At 37.3% G+C, this 15548-nt stretch overlaps 1 protein-coding gene across 1 annotated transcript; it reads right to left on the reverse strand.

Moving 5' to 3' along the window:
* Positions 1–899: 899 nt before the first annotated feature.
* TRIP13 (thyroid hormone receptor interactor 13) lies at positions 900–15517 on the reverse strand. The gene is made up of 14 exons (XM_069809282.1): positions 15288–15517; positions 14974–15077; positions 13197–13362; positions 12761–12890; positions 11995–12050; positions 9470–9560; positions 7854–7926; positions 6791–6854; positions 6452–6538; positions 5530–5636; positions 4328–4481; positions 4033–4145; positions 2773–2842; positions 900–2219 (listed from the first exon to the last, which is right to left on the reverse strand). Exons 2-14 carry the CDS (start codon positions 15063–15065, stop codon positions 2124–2126), a joined length of 1299 nt encoding a protein of 432 aa, XP_069665383.1. The 5' UTR covers positions 15066–15077; positions 15288–15517; the 3' UTR covers positions 900–2123.
* Between the last annotated feature and the right edge of the window lie 31 nt (positions 15518–15548).

A 15548-nucleotide genomic window follows, 5' to 3' on the forward strand; every position in this document is an offset into this window, starting at 1 on the left:
TCAGAATTAGTTAACTAGGATTTTAATAAAAGATTAAACTATGGCCAGCCATAGCACAAATCCATGTATTAGCAAAATTGCACATACTAAAAATGGTCTCTAAATTCTGCTCAACTCTCAGAATACTAGCGTGTCTTAGTTTGAGTAGAAATACTTAGAATATCTATGAAATTCTAAGAAAAAGGTAAACTACATGGCTGGGGAAAATGCCATCACCTCAGATCAAGGAATGAGGAGGGGAGAAGGAGTAAACTGCAGGAACAGCTGGTCTTCACAGTTTTTATAAGCCTTGATAAGATCAATGAGTCTACAGAAAGACCAAGCAAGCAATGCTAGTGAGGTCTGCTTTCAACGCAGAGGAAATGTATATACCCTCAATGAAACATATACACATGAACTTGCAATGTGTGGAGCTTCTACAGTTCTTAAAGAAATCTCAAATCCAGACCAGCAGATAATTCCGTGCTTTTGCATTACCATGGAAGTACTCCAGTATCTATACATGGATCATCAAGACAGGCACACACAACAATATACACCTGTATTGAATGAATACTCATTTTAAGTCTAAATCTCTTTACTTCAGAAGCCACAAATCCACTATGGACTAGAGTCTCTATAAAATTTTACCTTTCAGTAGTCTTCCTATACCTGGCTTTTAAAGAAGTTTCTTGCATGCACCAATATTTCCAAAACAATGATTGTGGGAAAAATAGAGTACACAACTGCAATTGACTGAATTTGGGACAATCTTCTCCTGACCACCCCCCTTCTTTTTTGGGGGGTGGATAGGGAAGAATATTTAAAAAGTTATTTTCAAAAGTAATATAATGAGGCTTATATACTATATATAAAATATATATAGTAAGGCTTAACAAAAGAGACTCTCTTTGCATAAATATAGATGCCATAATAAAAACTTACTAGCACTTGACAAGTTCTGTGCAATTTTTTAATGCACAGTTTATAGCTTTCATCAATAAAAATAGCTCAGGACAAAATAATTCATCTCATGAATGTATAGTATAACATTGATTTAAAAGATACAAACAAGGAAGTAACAAAATACACTATCACTAGTGTATTTCCAATACCAACAGCTAGGCGGCATGCATTAACTGGATATCATCAACTTAAACCTCACTATTTCATCTTCATTTAAGAAAAATTAAGCTTCTGATCTGGAAACTCCCCTAACATTTCATTCCTTCAGCTGACTGCAGATAAAATACTTGTCAATATAAAAAAAAAGAAGAGTTGACTGTTTTGTAACCACTATTATATAGGATATGTATTTACCACATAAAAAGTTGACTCTGTTCCTTTAGGAACTGGATACATACATTTCCTGGCTTTTGCACTACAAAATATTTTTCTCCACAGATGATTTGTAACTTTTATGTCATGTTTATAAAACAAAACCAAACCAAACTCCATGCATTTTAAAGAACCTTTCTTATACATTGTAGCTTCTCTTTAGTGAAAAACCACAGTCCACTCTGGTTCACGTCCTTGCTACAACACAAAAAAGTAGTATTACAAAACACAGTTAAGTGGTATCTTATTTTAAACTTTTGAATCTGGTGTAATTAAAAGAAGTAATACTTGATATTAAATTTCAAGATAAAGAGACGTCAGTATAAAGGGTCTGGGTCATCAGTGAGCACTTCAAATCCTTCCCAGTTCACGCTTGTTATTTCAGAAGCAATAACAAATAGTGCATTTATGGCAGAAGTATCAGATCCAAAGACTGAATTTCTATTGCTATGAAAAATATGAAATAAATCAGAAGCATAAAAACTGATGCACAGTTAGAAAGTTAGTGACTAAGAAACAAGGAACAGAAGTCTGCCCACTTTCAATAACTGCAAAAGATGAAAACTGACTTTTAGCAAGAATTCTTTACAATCCTCTTACTGGTATTTGAAATAAGGCTTTTAAAAATATGCTGTAAAGTTTCTTAATTGTTTATTAAAGAATGTTTTGAAAAACTAGATTAGGCATTCCGGGTTTTTTAAGGTTTTGAAAATTTATTTTACAGATGCACAGATGTTGCACAGTTTGTATGAAAAGTATGTAGCTTTCAGTGTTTACAATACAGACAACTATAAAACAATAGAGTATCACACACAGTCTGCAAGTTTCTTTCTTTCTTCAAATTGTTTGTCTACTGCAAGTGAAAGAGCCTGAAGAAACGTTGTCATTGTAACACTGGGAGACTGAAAATAAGAGAACATTTTGTTAGACACACTACAGCAATAGGCATACATAATATTTTACATACAAATCACAGTGTTTAAGGGAAATATTTGACTTCCATGTTACAAAGTTTTCAAAATGCTACAAAACAAAAAACTGAAGGTTTATTTTAAACCAGCTAGCATATTAAAGTCAAAATCAAGCTATGCAAAGTATTGAGTCAACAACTATCACTGTGGATTTGCTTCAAAAAGGTTTTTAATGAATTAATATTATTTATAAAGTGGCAGAGTGGTTTTTTTCAGCAGGAAATTATCAGAGAACCAATATCGATGTTCTGCCACAACATTTAATTAAAAGTAGAATGCTGTTGGACAGGTTAATCCCACCTGTCTTCAATCACATTTTAAATTACAGGCAGCACAAAATTGTTTCAGTCTACAAAGCTGCAGAAACAGTGCAATTTAGATTAAAAGGGGGATTTAGGCCCAATCTTTTACTTTGGGAAGTGTCCAAATGTCTTCCCACCTGTCTTAAAACCAAACCAGAACATAATTAATAGAATAAACTTACTTGAATATAAAGTGCATGTGCTAGGAAAGGAAGTTTTCTCAGGGCCCGGCCACTAAGACCTTCACTTTTTCTACAGTAAAACAGAGAATAGTGCTGCTTAAATGCTAAATATCCACTCTTAAAAGACCACGTTTCCTTTTTCTGAGTTTCTCTCATAAGTTGCTCTAAGAAAACCTCAAATCACAATTCAGCAGGTCACTTGCAGCATTTTTAGCAGAAGCAGCAAGTGAACAGACAACTTCAGCCTATGGGAGGCTGAAGCAAGGGTACAGAAATAGCAGTCACATTTGCCTGCCAACGCTTACATCACGCCCTTCACATCACTGTGTCATATCTCATGAATATGGTGGGAATGTCTACACTGGAAGGGTATGGTACAGACATAACCTTCCATACACTCTTGGAAGGACTTGAAAAATTTGTTTTCAAGGCTGGACCTCACGGCTACTGCTTATCTCCACCTTCCCACCATTTACACACAGCTTCCTTTACCTCACCTACTTGATACATGTTTCTGTCTCCTCCAAGCACCACTCTGTGTATGTAGAACCCAAACCTCTACACCTGGAAAAATTTACTTGCTTTCTTGCTTTTACTCCACTCCTCACTGGTTAAGATTGTATACTTCAGGAACAGAAGGAAAACACACTTCTCTGACTTTATGAACATTATTTTATTTTGTTCCACAGGGCCCAGCACTTTGGAAAAAAATATTGCTTAATATTGTGAATATAATTTTTATTGTTTCAAGAATTGTTATGCTGCAGTGAAAGACTATTTGCTCTACTAGCATACTCAGCAAATCATAACACTCTGCATTTACACTTCACTCCTTTCCCCTTTGCTTTTGTCCAGTTAGATCTCGATGCTAAAAACTAACTTAGTAGATTGCAAGGCGTTCCAAGATGCTTTCTTAGTGGGAACTAAGGCCAATGATATTTCCACTAAACTGCATTACAATTCACAATGTCCACTGAAACCTCAGGCATCTCACTAATCTAGCTGGCAATTTGTCAAGAGGACTTCAAAGGGCAGAGGAGACCAGAACCAGTACTAATCCAAGCCAGATGGGAGACTAAGAAATGTTGGCAAAACCTGATCGCTTCCACTTTTTGTCTCCTGAAAGGTTTTGCACTAACCCTAACAGAAAAAAATTGAGATGTTTCAGAACTCTAGCCATTATAAAATTCAATTACTTTTATACATCATTCCACAACTCATTATATACATATATCTATATGCAGAATTTCAGAATCTTACCTTGAGATTTCTTTTAGTACAAGGCTTAATCTTGACACGTTATTTTCTACAAAGCCTATCATCTCTAGCTCTCTGAGTGTCAGGAGCTGCTGTCGAGGATATATTATTTGACACTAGAAAGAAGAGTTATACACTGTTGTATGAAAAACTTTAATACATTCAAAATTAAATTCTACAGTAAAAGTGGAAATACACAGAAGGAATGAAATTTGTGTATTTTTGTTATTTAGGAAGTATGATTAAGATGTCAGATTTATTAAAATAGGACATTTTAGTCTTGCTTTCAAAATATTACCTTCATCAGTTCTTCCAAGCAAGAAAGATATATTCTAAATATTGCTGCAGTGGATGGAGGTCCAATGTATTGCTTTATGTCAGCCCTGTCTACAAAGGCCATGTCAATTTTCTCCGTAATATTTGAAGTAGTCAGGATAACTACATTGGGATACCTTCAAGATAAAATCAGATTTTTAGGTCATATGTACAAGAATTATCTCCTTTTGTGACTGGCAAATTGACACCTTCCTTCTTATGACTCAAACGATTTCATGCAATAAGCAGTCGCATCACTCTTGTCAGCAATTACATTAAATAATCTGAAGCTCCTGACCAGTTATCACCAATCTAGTTCAATGCATAGTCTCTTTCTTTCAGCTGTCTGTCAAGTGTCCATAGTTTCTCCACCCCTATTTTAGAAGTGATATACATTAACTATCAAGAGCCTACTGGCATAATTTCTGCCACAAAAAAAAAAAAAAAAAAAGACGACTTGTAAATTTAAACATTTAGTTTACACATTTTTCCAATTCAATTCAGTAGAAAGTATATAGTTTCACTGGCAATGTGACACATTCTAACCGCAGATGACATTAGAGTGAGCTTAAAAGAGAAGTAACATCTCCTTGCTCTAAGAAATACTGAAAGAACATTCTTAACCATAGCTATTTTTAGATGAAGCCTGTGCACTTTTATGTATGAATAAGCCACTTACCTTTTAAAGACAGGGCCAAATACTAGAGCACCTTTCTTGCTGTGAACAGAGCCAAGTATGAGCCAAAAGGGGAGGCAAGTGGCAGGAATAAAACAAAAGATAGTATGCTGCACTAACTCCAGCACACAAAGCGGACCAAGCATCATTAATGATTGCTTCTAAACCATGTGTTGTGCAAGTCTGCTTTCAATTGACATCCAGAAGCTGTAAATAATGAATGAATTCTTCATTGATCTTATTCTTGTCTCTCTAAGCAGATATCATGACCATCTATCCTGTATCTCTCCTTAGCTTTAAAGGAAGTATACCATCAGTAGGTTTGATTGTTCACTTAGTTACATGCAAAATATTCTGTTGGATTACTCCTACTTCTTTTCACAATTAGCACCTTTAACAAAGAATAATTCACTAACCAATTTGGTTTAGTATTCCAAGTATGAATTAAGATTTAGCAGGAATCCTGAAATTGTCAATTACCTTTTGCTGTTGCAATAACATGAGTTTACCTTTTAATCTGATCTATTTGTGTCAGTACAGCATTCACCACACGAATAGCATCTGAAGGCTCTGTGCCTGCCTTGAAGGCACTGCGGGCTGCTGTGAGGCTTTCCACCTACAAAAAATCAAATGAAACAAACAAACAAAAAACCAACAACAACAAAAAAATCACCAAAACCCCATAAAAGATTGCACATTTGGAGCTCTGGCAGCAAGCAAATAACCCAGACAATACACCTTCAGATCCTTGTGTCTGGTATCTAAAGCTTCATCTTCAAAATCTTTTGTTAAGTAGGAATTTACAGGGAAAGGGAAAGGAATGTCAAGGAAGCAAATTGTAGTGTGCGAAATTCCTGTTTAGACAGCAGAATGGAGGCTGTTTTTCATTTTAACAAATTTCAGGGCCTGGGGGTAGGTATGGGGATACACACAACAGAAGAATGAATACACTGAATTTAGAATGAACTTCCCCATAGGAATTCCAACATAACAAAGCTAATAAGGTACATGCTTACTAAGTTGCTTAGGTATGCAAGTCTGAAGAGAATCTTGACAATGAACTGAACCATAATAATGCTTTTTAGAGCTTTACAACATACATAAGAGCACAATTAATACAAATCTAGGCTACTCTGAAGTTTAAAACAATACTCCATTTGTAAACACACAGCAGCAAGGCAAGTTCACCAAGAAAGCTTTCGCTTCATTTTCAGCTGGAATTTGCCTGCTAAATCATACTGTGCTCCTCCCAAATCTCTCAAATCTGCAGCAGTCAAGATTAAAATTCACTCTTCTGCACCAAGTTATGTAACTTACAAAAAAGCATAAATACGCTTTTATTGTTCTTTACAAATGAGCATTATCACAGTTCCCTCCCATCAATTTACTTTCTGTTAAATTTTATGTACATCGATGCTATTAGAATCATACCTCATCAATCAGTACAAATACAAGAGCATCTTTGTCATCAATTAACTCTTGAATCTTCTGGAACATCTTGGTTACAAGCTTGCCACTCTAGAAAGACACCATATGCATCTGTTTAACTATTTCCTTATTACACAACTTTCCAAGCCTTACCATATTTGAAAATGGAAATACCTGTTTCTTTAAGGTAACTTGCTAATATAGCTTCTATTTAAGCGTTCTCAAACACATCAATTATTCTGAGTAATCTTAGGTGCACACACTTATTTTATGAAACAAGCTCAACAGAAAGTCTAATTTCTAAAACACAAAGTCTACTTAATTAGCTACATCAATACATACCTCAGAAAACCATTTAGAGAAAAGGCTATGGCTGTTTATCTCAATTAACTGTCCATACCTATACCTAAAGTAAGAAGGGAAAAAGAAGTATCAACTCTATTGTAAATAAAAGTCAGGTATATCATTGATTTCCCTAAGTCTCATTCCCTCCATTTCAACCCTGGAATTCTGTGAATTAGCACTTTAAATTACTTACTTTTCAAAATATAACACCTGTTTTGAGTTTGTCATTTTCAGAAACATGTCTCACTAGAATTCCTTATATTAAATTGCTGTCAGAATTTCTTCATTAGAACAGGTGCTATTTACATATAGTTTAAGTAACAGTTACCATGCTAATGGCCTCATTCTTCTGTTCCCGTAAGATTTTGTTCAGTATAGCAAGAACACATACAAGAGCATGAAGTTTATTTACTAAGCTCTGCATGGATATCCTTAGGACAAAGTACCTCAACCACACATTATATAGCCCATGTTTATCATAAATTCAGCTTGGGCTAGAGACAGATCACTCCAATGTTTACACATTATTTATGTTACACCTAATATTTTATATAACAACTATTTTTTTATATACATTTGTTAAGTTGCTGTGAAGTTTAAGACTAACTCTTATTACTTATCTGATATACAGACTGACCTCTGCAGACAGTGGCATTCAGACAATCCAAGTACAAAACAAATTGGTTACAAAATCACTACCTATTAAAAACAGGCTTTTGTGAGCATGAAAATATAAATAGCAGGCTCAACAGTCTGTGATCTGTTGTCCTTTAATATTCATTGATGTGCAGCATAAGCACAAACAAATGACTATATTGCCACTGGAATTTGTTTTACATACCTGGGCACAAATAATGACACAATTTAAAAGGCATTAAAATATCCTAACCAGTCTCTCTATCAGATCAGTTTTGTTGCTAGGCAGGCACACTACAAAAGAGCTATGAACATTAGCACTTGGCACCAGTTACTTGAAATCAAATACTAAATAACTTTGCACTACTGAAAAAGAACAATTAACAATAGTAAATGTAAGTGAAACACTTCCAAAAACAATCACCTGTATGACAGTCGAATTGTCAGTTTCTGAGCCAATGCTTTACACAGAGAAGTCTTCCCAGTTCCAGGAGGGCCTGGTTTGAAATCAAATCCATACATTACACAGAATCTGCATCAGACTGTTAATGACATGCAATATCTCTTTAACTACATTTCATTACAGCATTAATTGTAGAATGAAAACACAGCAGACAATGATTGTGAACACTGGGGTATTTTCAGAAGATTGCTTACTCTGCTACAGTCCTAGAGCTGCGCTTTGAATTTATATAATTTTCAATTATATAAAATTCAATTATTTATATAATTTTCAATTAGTTAGTGTAATAGTTTGTATGCAGACACCATAAAGTTAAAATACTCAATGGCCACAGAAGCAAAGTCTATCACCCTAGCAGGGCTTATGCTTACCAGCATTCTCAAAAGTCAGTGCTATGCTTAAACTTGTATCTTTCTGAAACATACTCTTCTAACATGCAAAACAGAAACACATCATGCCTAGTTTGATCAGCTGTCTGCTTTCCCAGAAATCTCTACCTTGGAGCAACCCAGAGCATCTTAGGAAATATGCTGTGGGACAAACCTTTTGGATCTGGCTTTGACACCCTATGGAAGAGCCACACATACTTTCTCCAAACAGACAAGTACAAGTATAGTAAAACAGAGTACAAATGTATGGGAGATGATGTGTGGGTGCTAAACAAACTGGTAACGTCAACCAGATGACAGCACTTTCACTCAAAGCCATTACTGCCATTATAGCATAAATGTATTTTGCACTACAACAGTTGTAGATTTCCCAGTATAAACTTCTTTGTGATCACAATAATGAGCTCACTACTAAAATTAAATATATCTATCATAAATTTATTAACAGTCTGAAATAAAGTTTTCCAAACAAAAACATTCTGCAGCTTCTAAACTGATAGCTATAACTTATGTATAGTCAACACTCACAACAAACATTTCCACTATGATCTTTTATTTTTTAATACCAGTCTTGATGACAAAATTGTAATTAATCAACAGCAAGCTGCATTTTGCAAGAAAATGGATTCAGCTGATGTTAATCTCGTTTATGGTATAACCTCCACAGTAAACTAGGACTGACTGAAGATTACAGCTTCACTGAAATAGTAATAACTGAATTAGCGAGAGTACTGCCTTCATACTCGGCAATAGAACACACAGTAACACAACACACATTGATTTCCCAGTTTCCTCAAAAGTTTTTATAAAGCCGTAACTAACAAATTTTTTAATACTGCAATAGAACTGTGACTAGTATATGGCTCCTAAAGTTCTCACCATCTGCATTATTTTTGCACTTTATACAAAAAAGCAATAATATCACTTTAAAATGAAAATTTAAAAAACAACTACTGTCACTGCATTATAAATTTTAGAATTTAAATTCCTGCAAAACATAGTACATGTGAACATTGATTTGATTCTGACGTTACATTTCATCTAAATTTGTATTATAGAGAGAATACTTCCCTGCTGCTTTTGGATCATCTAATTTCACTACACAGAAGTGCAATACAAGTTTTTCCAGAAGGAAAGTATAAACAGATGGCCAAAGAATCTACTTGATTTAAGACAGATAATTTTTACCATGCAGCAAAACAACTCGGTTCCACGATATCAGGTTGCTGTCAACATTTTTGTCAGAAAATAGTAATGTTGTCGTCACATAATCAAGTAACTAATTGAAGAAGAGAAAAAGACACAAAAATTAGAGACATATTAGCAAATACAAACAGAAGCAATCTCCTAATTATGTCTATTATGTACTCTTAACAAAATAAAAAAAATGGGCTCGTCTTTTAGTCATAGGCAAATTTTCTTTCTGCAAATGTTGGAAATTCATTTCCTTCCTGCCCTCAGGAAAAAGAACAGCATGTACTGGGAACAAATGCAGCTCCAGAACTTTACATGAATAAATGAAATGCTTTAAGGAAGTGAAATTATATTCATTTTCCATCATCCCACTTACAGTGTGTCTTTAAAACACAAGCTGACCAAGCACAGAGAGTCAAAGACTCAAACTCCAGGTCCTGTTTAGATGTCGTACAACTATACATTTGTCCAGTTTGTTGTAATCAACCCACTAAACAAAGTATTTTCTGTCACATTTTACCTCCTTTCCTACTGAAGCATTTGTATCAGCTACTCTAAGGAATTTGTAGATTGGCTATCCTTCCAAATAAGGGAAATTGCACGTACTCCCCTGAATGCTTGCTTCTAAAAATAATGCTTCATTTTAGAATTATCTAGAATTAGGAAGTAGATAACGCTTTCAACAAAATTAATATGAACCTCAGGTGTGAATCAATACTGATTTTTACCTATAATAACACCTGATACCATATTACTTTCTGTTGCTGTTACCTGTAATGTGCTTTTGATCCATGTGTTAATAGGACAATACAATAGTATTCCTGCAATATCTCACGCCCAAGATGGAGCAATTACACAACAGCAAAACACCTGAACTTCGTCCAGCATGTCTTTCAATATTATATTGACACTGTCTGTATTATTTTGAAAATCCACAGCAGCCAATTCAGAGTCTGTAGAACTCAACCGTACCCAGCTAGTTCCATGGTTTAAAGAATGAACATTCATCACAGTTACTTTTACAGAAGTAGTTCTAGTTTTAGTCATTAAAAGCCACCACTTCTTTCTACCAACACACACTTACAGTCAACAGTGATCAACTTGCTGTTATTTAGTACATCAGTAAGTATAATTAAATAGTCTTGTCATTTCACAGATGATTTGGAAAGTGGTTCCATAACTTAGAAAAATGTTCATGTGTTAATTGATATTTACCTTATAAATGAAGAAGTACAATCACTGGAATGTTTTGCTTTACTATAGATGGTTATAAAGACTTAAGTGAGAATACTCTATCTATGGTATTATAAACAAACTAATGAATTAGTTATTTGTGTCCAAAAACTTCAGGTAGAAGCATTTTTTTTTTTAACAAGCATGATAAACATCTTGATGAGTGCTGTCATAAGAGCAACTGAATTGAATCACTTGTGGTTTTTACTCACATCACAATTACTAAATCTCAGATTACAGTATTACAGTTCTACAAGCTCTGGCAGTTATCATCGCAACCTTTGATGAACGCACAGAATCTGCATAGAAAATGACCCCATGGAACTGTTTTGTGTCTTCCAAATGTCTAACCAGCTTCCAAGTGGGAGCGCACTCACTCTAGTCAAACCATTCAATGTGCACTTGTATGAACAGTAACAGTGCTGGCTGACGGTACTGCTAAACCAATGAGTTGTCTAGCTGCTGCCTGAAACACACAGTTAAACTCCCATTCCCTTCCACCTAGCCTCCACCCACCACTTCTGTTACATGACCATTAGCTATGGTCACAGTGGACCAATTAATGGCACAAGACGAGGTGGAAATTAGCCTATCACACAATAAGTTGAACACTTCCATTAACTTAGTTTCCTCAGTTAGTTTACTGCAAGGTTAACAAGAGTGCCAGTAGAAGGGAAGCACTGCAACTACAGCTGAGAGCAACATGCGTCTCTGAAGTTATTTTTTTCCACCAATTTTCTTCTTCCCTTCTAGAAAAACAAGCAACTAATGAGCCTTAAATTTTAATAAAGTATTTTAATAAAGTGAATTTGTACCCTGTTCTACAGAACACCCATTGTTTTCTTCACGCAGGCTGATGACTATGTCTAAAGCAACAGTGAATATCTTCTGAGAAGTTTTAAGTTGCTACCAAAACACCTCCAGCTGTTAAACTTCTAATTTCTGTAAAATAAGCCAATGCATATGAAGAAATTCTTTATAATTTGTGGCATAAGCATCACTGAATCCAGTTTCACAGGGAAACTGAGATATTTTGCAAAGCTGACTTCACAGTAGTACATATTGATATACATCTGAGATATGATTTTAATCTCAAATGTCAGTTCTGCCTTCTTTTGTGAAGTGTACATCAGAGAAGTATGTAACTATCAAAAATTATCTAGAGGTTTTTTGAGCTGGTGATTTCCAAATAACTTATCCATGGGATGCAGCAAACATCAAACAGGCTACATTTCAACTCTTACTTCTCCTCGAGCAATTTCAATTGTTATTCATTTTCAACTTACGTGTGATTTTACTTCAGTGTCATATATAAGACTTTCCCAAAGGCCATGGAATTCAGCTGTAAAAGCAACATATTATATACCTGTTTAGGAAAAATCAGTCTGGGAACTTGTAATCTACCACTATAGCACAAAGCAGTTTTCAAATTATTCTCAACTAAAATTAAAGATTAAGAACAGATATACGAGAGCAATTAAAATATATGGAAAAAAATTATGCATTAATTTTCTCAAAATGCAAACACTACTTTCTAACAGACAAATTCAGCAGTTTCACAACTTCTGTTTCCTCAAATAATTCTGAGGAGAAATTAATCTTCCTAATTTCTTAACATGAAAGGAAAAATATCATTCTTTCCACCCTCAATAGAGGATGGACCTACATTTCCTCAAGATAGAGAGCTATGAAAAGTTGGAGTGGGAGGAGGGTTCTAAGCCCAATTTTATCATTCAGCTTTTTTTTTTTTTAACATCAACATGTAGAGGACAATAAAAAGCATGTAGCTGAATAATGCACAAAAAAATAAAGTTGTGATTTCCTAGCAGTTAGTTTCTAGCTTTCAGCAACGAAACAGGAATCACCTGTAGTAGTTCAGTCAAAACTATAAAGAAGAAAGTCCAGATACATTGGTTCCATTGACACAGGACAAAGTTAAACAATATATACAAACAATACCTTTAAAAAGTAACCCTATAAAAACTTTTAGCCTTTCCAAGATTTTCTTTCATTGTAATTGCTCTAGACCTTCCAGAAATATCACACGGGTACCTGCTGGTAGCACCCAGTGGTTAGCTGCAATGATATCCTCATTCTCTTGCTCCAGGTTTTCAGAGCTTGGTCCTTCTTCATTCAGATGAAAAATATGAAGAGAAAGACTGCTTTTGCTCAAGTCAATAGGCTAGAATGGACATAAAAAGACTTTTAATGCATCGTATTTCTCATTCAAAGCTAATTATAACACACGAAAGTTACAGTCCTCAGCTGGCATTCAGCTTCAAAGCCTACTACTTCTGTTTCAGACCTTACCAAGGGGTGTAGGCCCAAAAACTTAGCCACCTTTTCCTGGTTATACCAGTCAGCCTAATAAAAGATACTACATCGTCCTACAGACCTTGCCTTGCTTATGTCCTTAGGCTATCACTCGTTTACCTTCAACTAGTTCACTGGCATATGAACAGAGCTGCAAATTCTTGACTGTGAATACCTGTCTGTCTTTCAGTTTCAGCTCCGTATCCACAATCGACACAGACTGCACGTTGCTGTTAAGGAAACCATCATCAAACTCTGTCCACTTGTAATCACCAAACACGATGTTATGTCTGTTCAACAGCTTTAAGACACTCATCCTGATATCTTCTTTCCTGGCCACACTAACAAGAAAGAAACAGCATTATTTATGGCATTGACATTTATAAGGAAGTATGAACTAATATCCGAGTGTTTTATTTCATACACTAAGCCTACATGGAAAACAGCTTCCATCGCACAAAAATAAAGAACTCAAAAAAAAACCCCAAGAAAAACCCCCAGAATCCCCAAACCAAACCACCTCCAAATAAACAACCCACACAAAAAAACCCCAAATGCCACTCAACCCTCCCCCGTAACATTCTGCAGAAAAAAAACCCTATCAAATTCAGTTTGCTTGCAAAAGCAACAAGTTTGATACTTGTTTTTAATTTGTGCTTTAAAAGACACAAGCCAAAGAATACTATTTGCTCTGTTCGCAGTCATATCAGGGGACACGGAATGACACAACTAGAAGATTTCAAGAATGGAAATCAGTTATGTTATCTGACTGCGTTTCACTAGGAAAACCAGAAAAACTCATAGTCAAGCTACTAGATTGAATTTGGCACACTTAGCTTGGAAGCTCTGTTATGCTTTTGTGTCTGAGGACAGCTGATACCTCAGGACGGGGACATGCTATAAGGAGAATTCCAGTAGAAGAGACAAAAACTACAGGAAAAGGAATACCATTTTAAGATTTCAGAAAGGCTTTAACGTAATTTTGCAATTTCAGTGATGCATTCCCAGTTCCTGACAAAAAGAGAGCAGTGGATATTTTACACCTTGATTTTAACAACACCTTGGACACACTCTCCCATAGTATCCAGATAGTCATATTGGTAAGCTAAGGACTGGATAAATAGACAATGAAGTGGCTAGACTGTCCAGCTCAAAGGGTTGTGATTAGCAGTACAAAGAGTAAGCAGAGCTGCCAGTATGTTGGGCAGGGAAAGGCGGGGTGGTGCTATCAATATTGGGACCAACACTGTTTTTACATCTGCATCTACACCCCGGACTACGGGATGGAGAGCAACTGCAGCAAGTTTGTGGATAACACCAAAGCAGGGAGAGCTGCCAGTATACTAGAGAGCAGGGCTGCCACTCAGGGACCTCCACAGGTTGGAGATATGGTTTGACAGGAACCTCTCAAAGGTCAACAAAAGTAAACGTGAAATCCTCTCTCCATCTACTGCCCGGACAACAGTGCAGACCAGAGGCCAACTGGATGAAAAGCAGCTTTGCAGAAAAGGACCCGGGGATACAAGTTGGCAACGAGTCAGCAGCATGCTGCTGCTACGAATAAGGCCAACCTTATTGTAGGCTGTGCTAGCAAGAGCGTAAACGTTAGGGAAAGCGGTTCTTTCCATCTACTGGCTGTTTGCGAGACCTCATCTGGAGTACTGCGTGCAGTTTTGGGGTCTGCTGTAGAAGAGACAATGATACACTGGGGCAAGTCCAGAATACGGCCACTAGCTTGATTACGAGAGCGGATCACATAATGGAGAAGGAGCACAAGGAGAAGCTGAGAGGAACGGGCTTGTTCAAGCTTAGGAAGAGACACCTGCGTGGGAACTCATGGGAGAGCACAGTGAAGGCAGAGCAGAGCGCTGTGCCCCCTTGTAGGCGCAGGGCACGAGGACCCACGGCAGCAAGACACAAGCCACCACGAGTAACGTTCGGATCGGAGAGACCTGCTTGGTTTCTGGTGAACTTCCACGTGTACTTGGACGCTGTCGCACACGTTGGGGAGCGCTTGCTTCAAATCCCCAGCGGCTTCGTCCATCCTCTCTCGTTCCTAAGCGGGGGGGAAAAGCGATCCTGAGGAGAAGCAGCTCCCAGCGACCGTTACACGCCAACGGCACAACGGGAGACGCCGTGTCCCCCCTTCCCGCTCCCCCGGGAGACAGCGACGGCACCCACGGGACACGGCGCGACGGGGCGGCCCGCTCCTTCCCTCCCCCACCCCCCGCTCCGCGGGCCTCCACGGTGGGGACGGGAAAATCACCTCAGGCCAGACAGGGCCCCCAGAACGGCGCGCTGCGCTCGGGACACGCGCACGCACACACACACGCAGGTTCGCCCGGGCAGCTCCTCCGTCCACCTCAGCACCCTGACTGCTGCGGGGGCTGCCCCTCCGCCGACGCAGAGCGGGGAAAAGGCGCCCGCCACGGAGGGCGAAGAGGACGGGAGGCAGCGGGACGCGGCTACAGCCTTTTCGTAAAAGGCGGGCTGGCTGAGGGGAGGGCCGGCCCTCCCGCCTTGACCT

Source organism: Haliaeetus albicilla, chromosome 21 (genome assembly GCF_947461875.1).
Source record: "Haliaeetus albicilla chromosome 21, bHalAlb1.1, whole genome shotgun sequence".
Classification (NCBI taxonomy): Eukaryota; Metazoa; Chordata; class Aves; order Accipitriformes; family Accipitridae; genus Haliaeetus; species Haliaeetus albicilla.

Bases quoted from the DNA above. Each gene is read 5' to 3' on its own strand.
- TRIP13 (XM_069809282.1), bottom strand. From the start codon at position 15,065: ATGGACGAAGCCGCTGGGGATTTGAAGCAAGCGCTCCCCAACGTGTGC. The intron at 6,539-6,790 runs GTATGTATTGAT...GTGTCTTTCTAG, and splicing joins TCTCTAAATGGTTTTCTGAG to AGTGGCAAGCTTGTAACCAA. The intron at 2,843-4,032 runs GTAAGATTCTGA...GTTTTACTGTAG, and splicing joins GTACTAAAAGAAATCTCAAG to AAAAAGTGAAGGTCTTAGTG.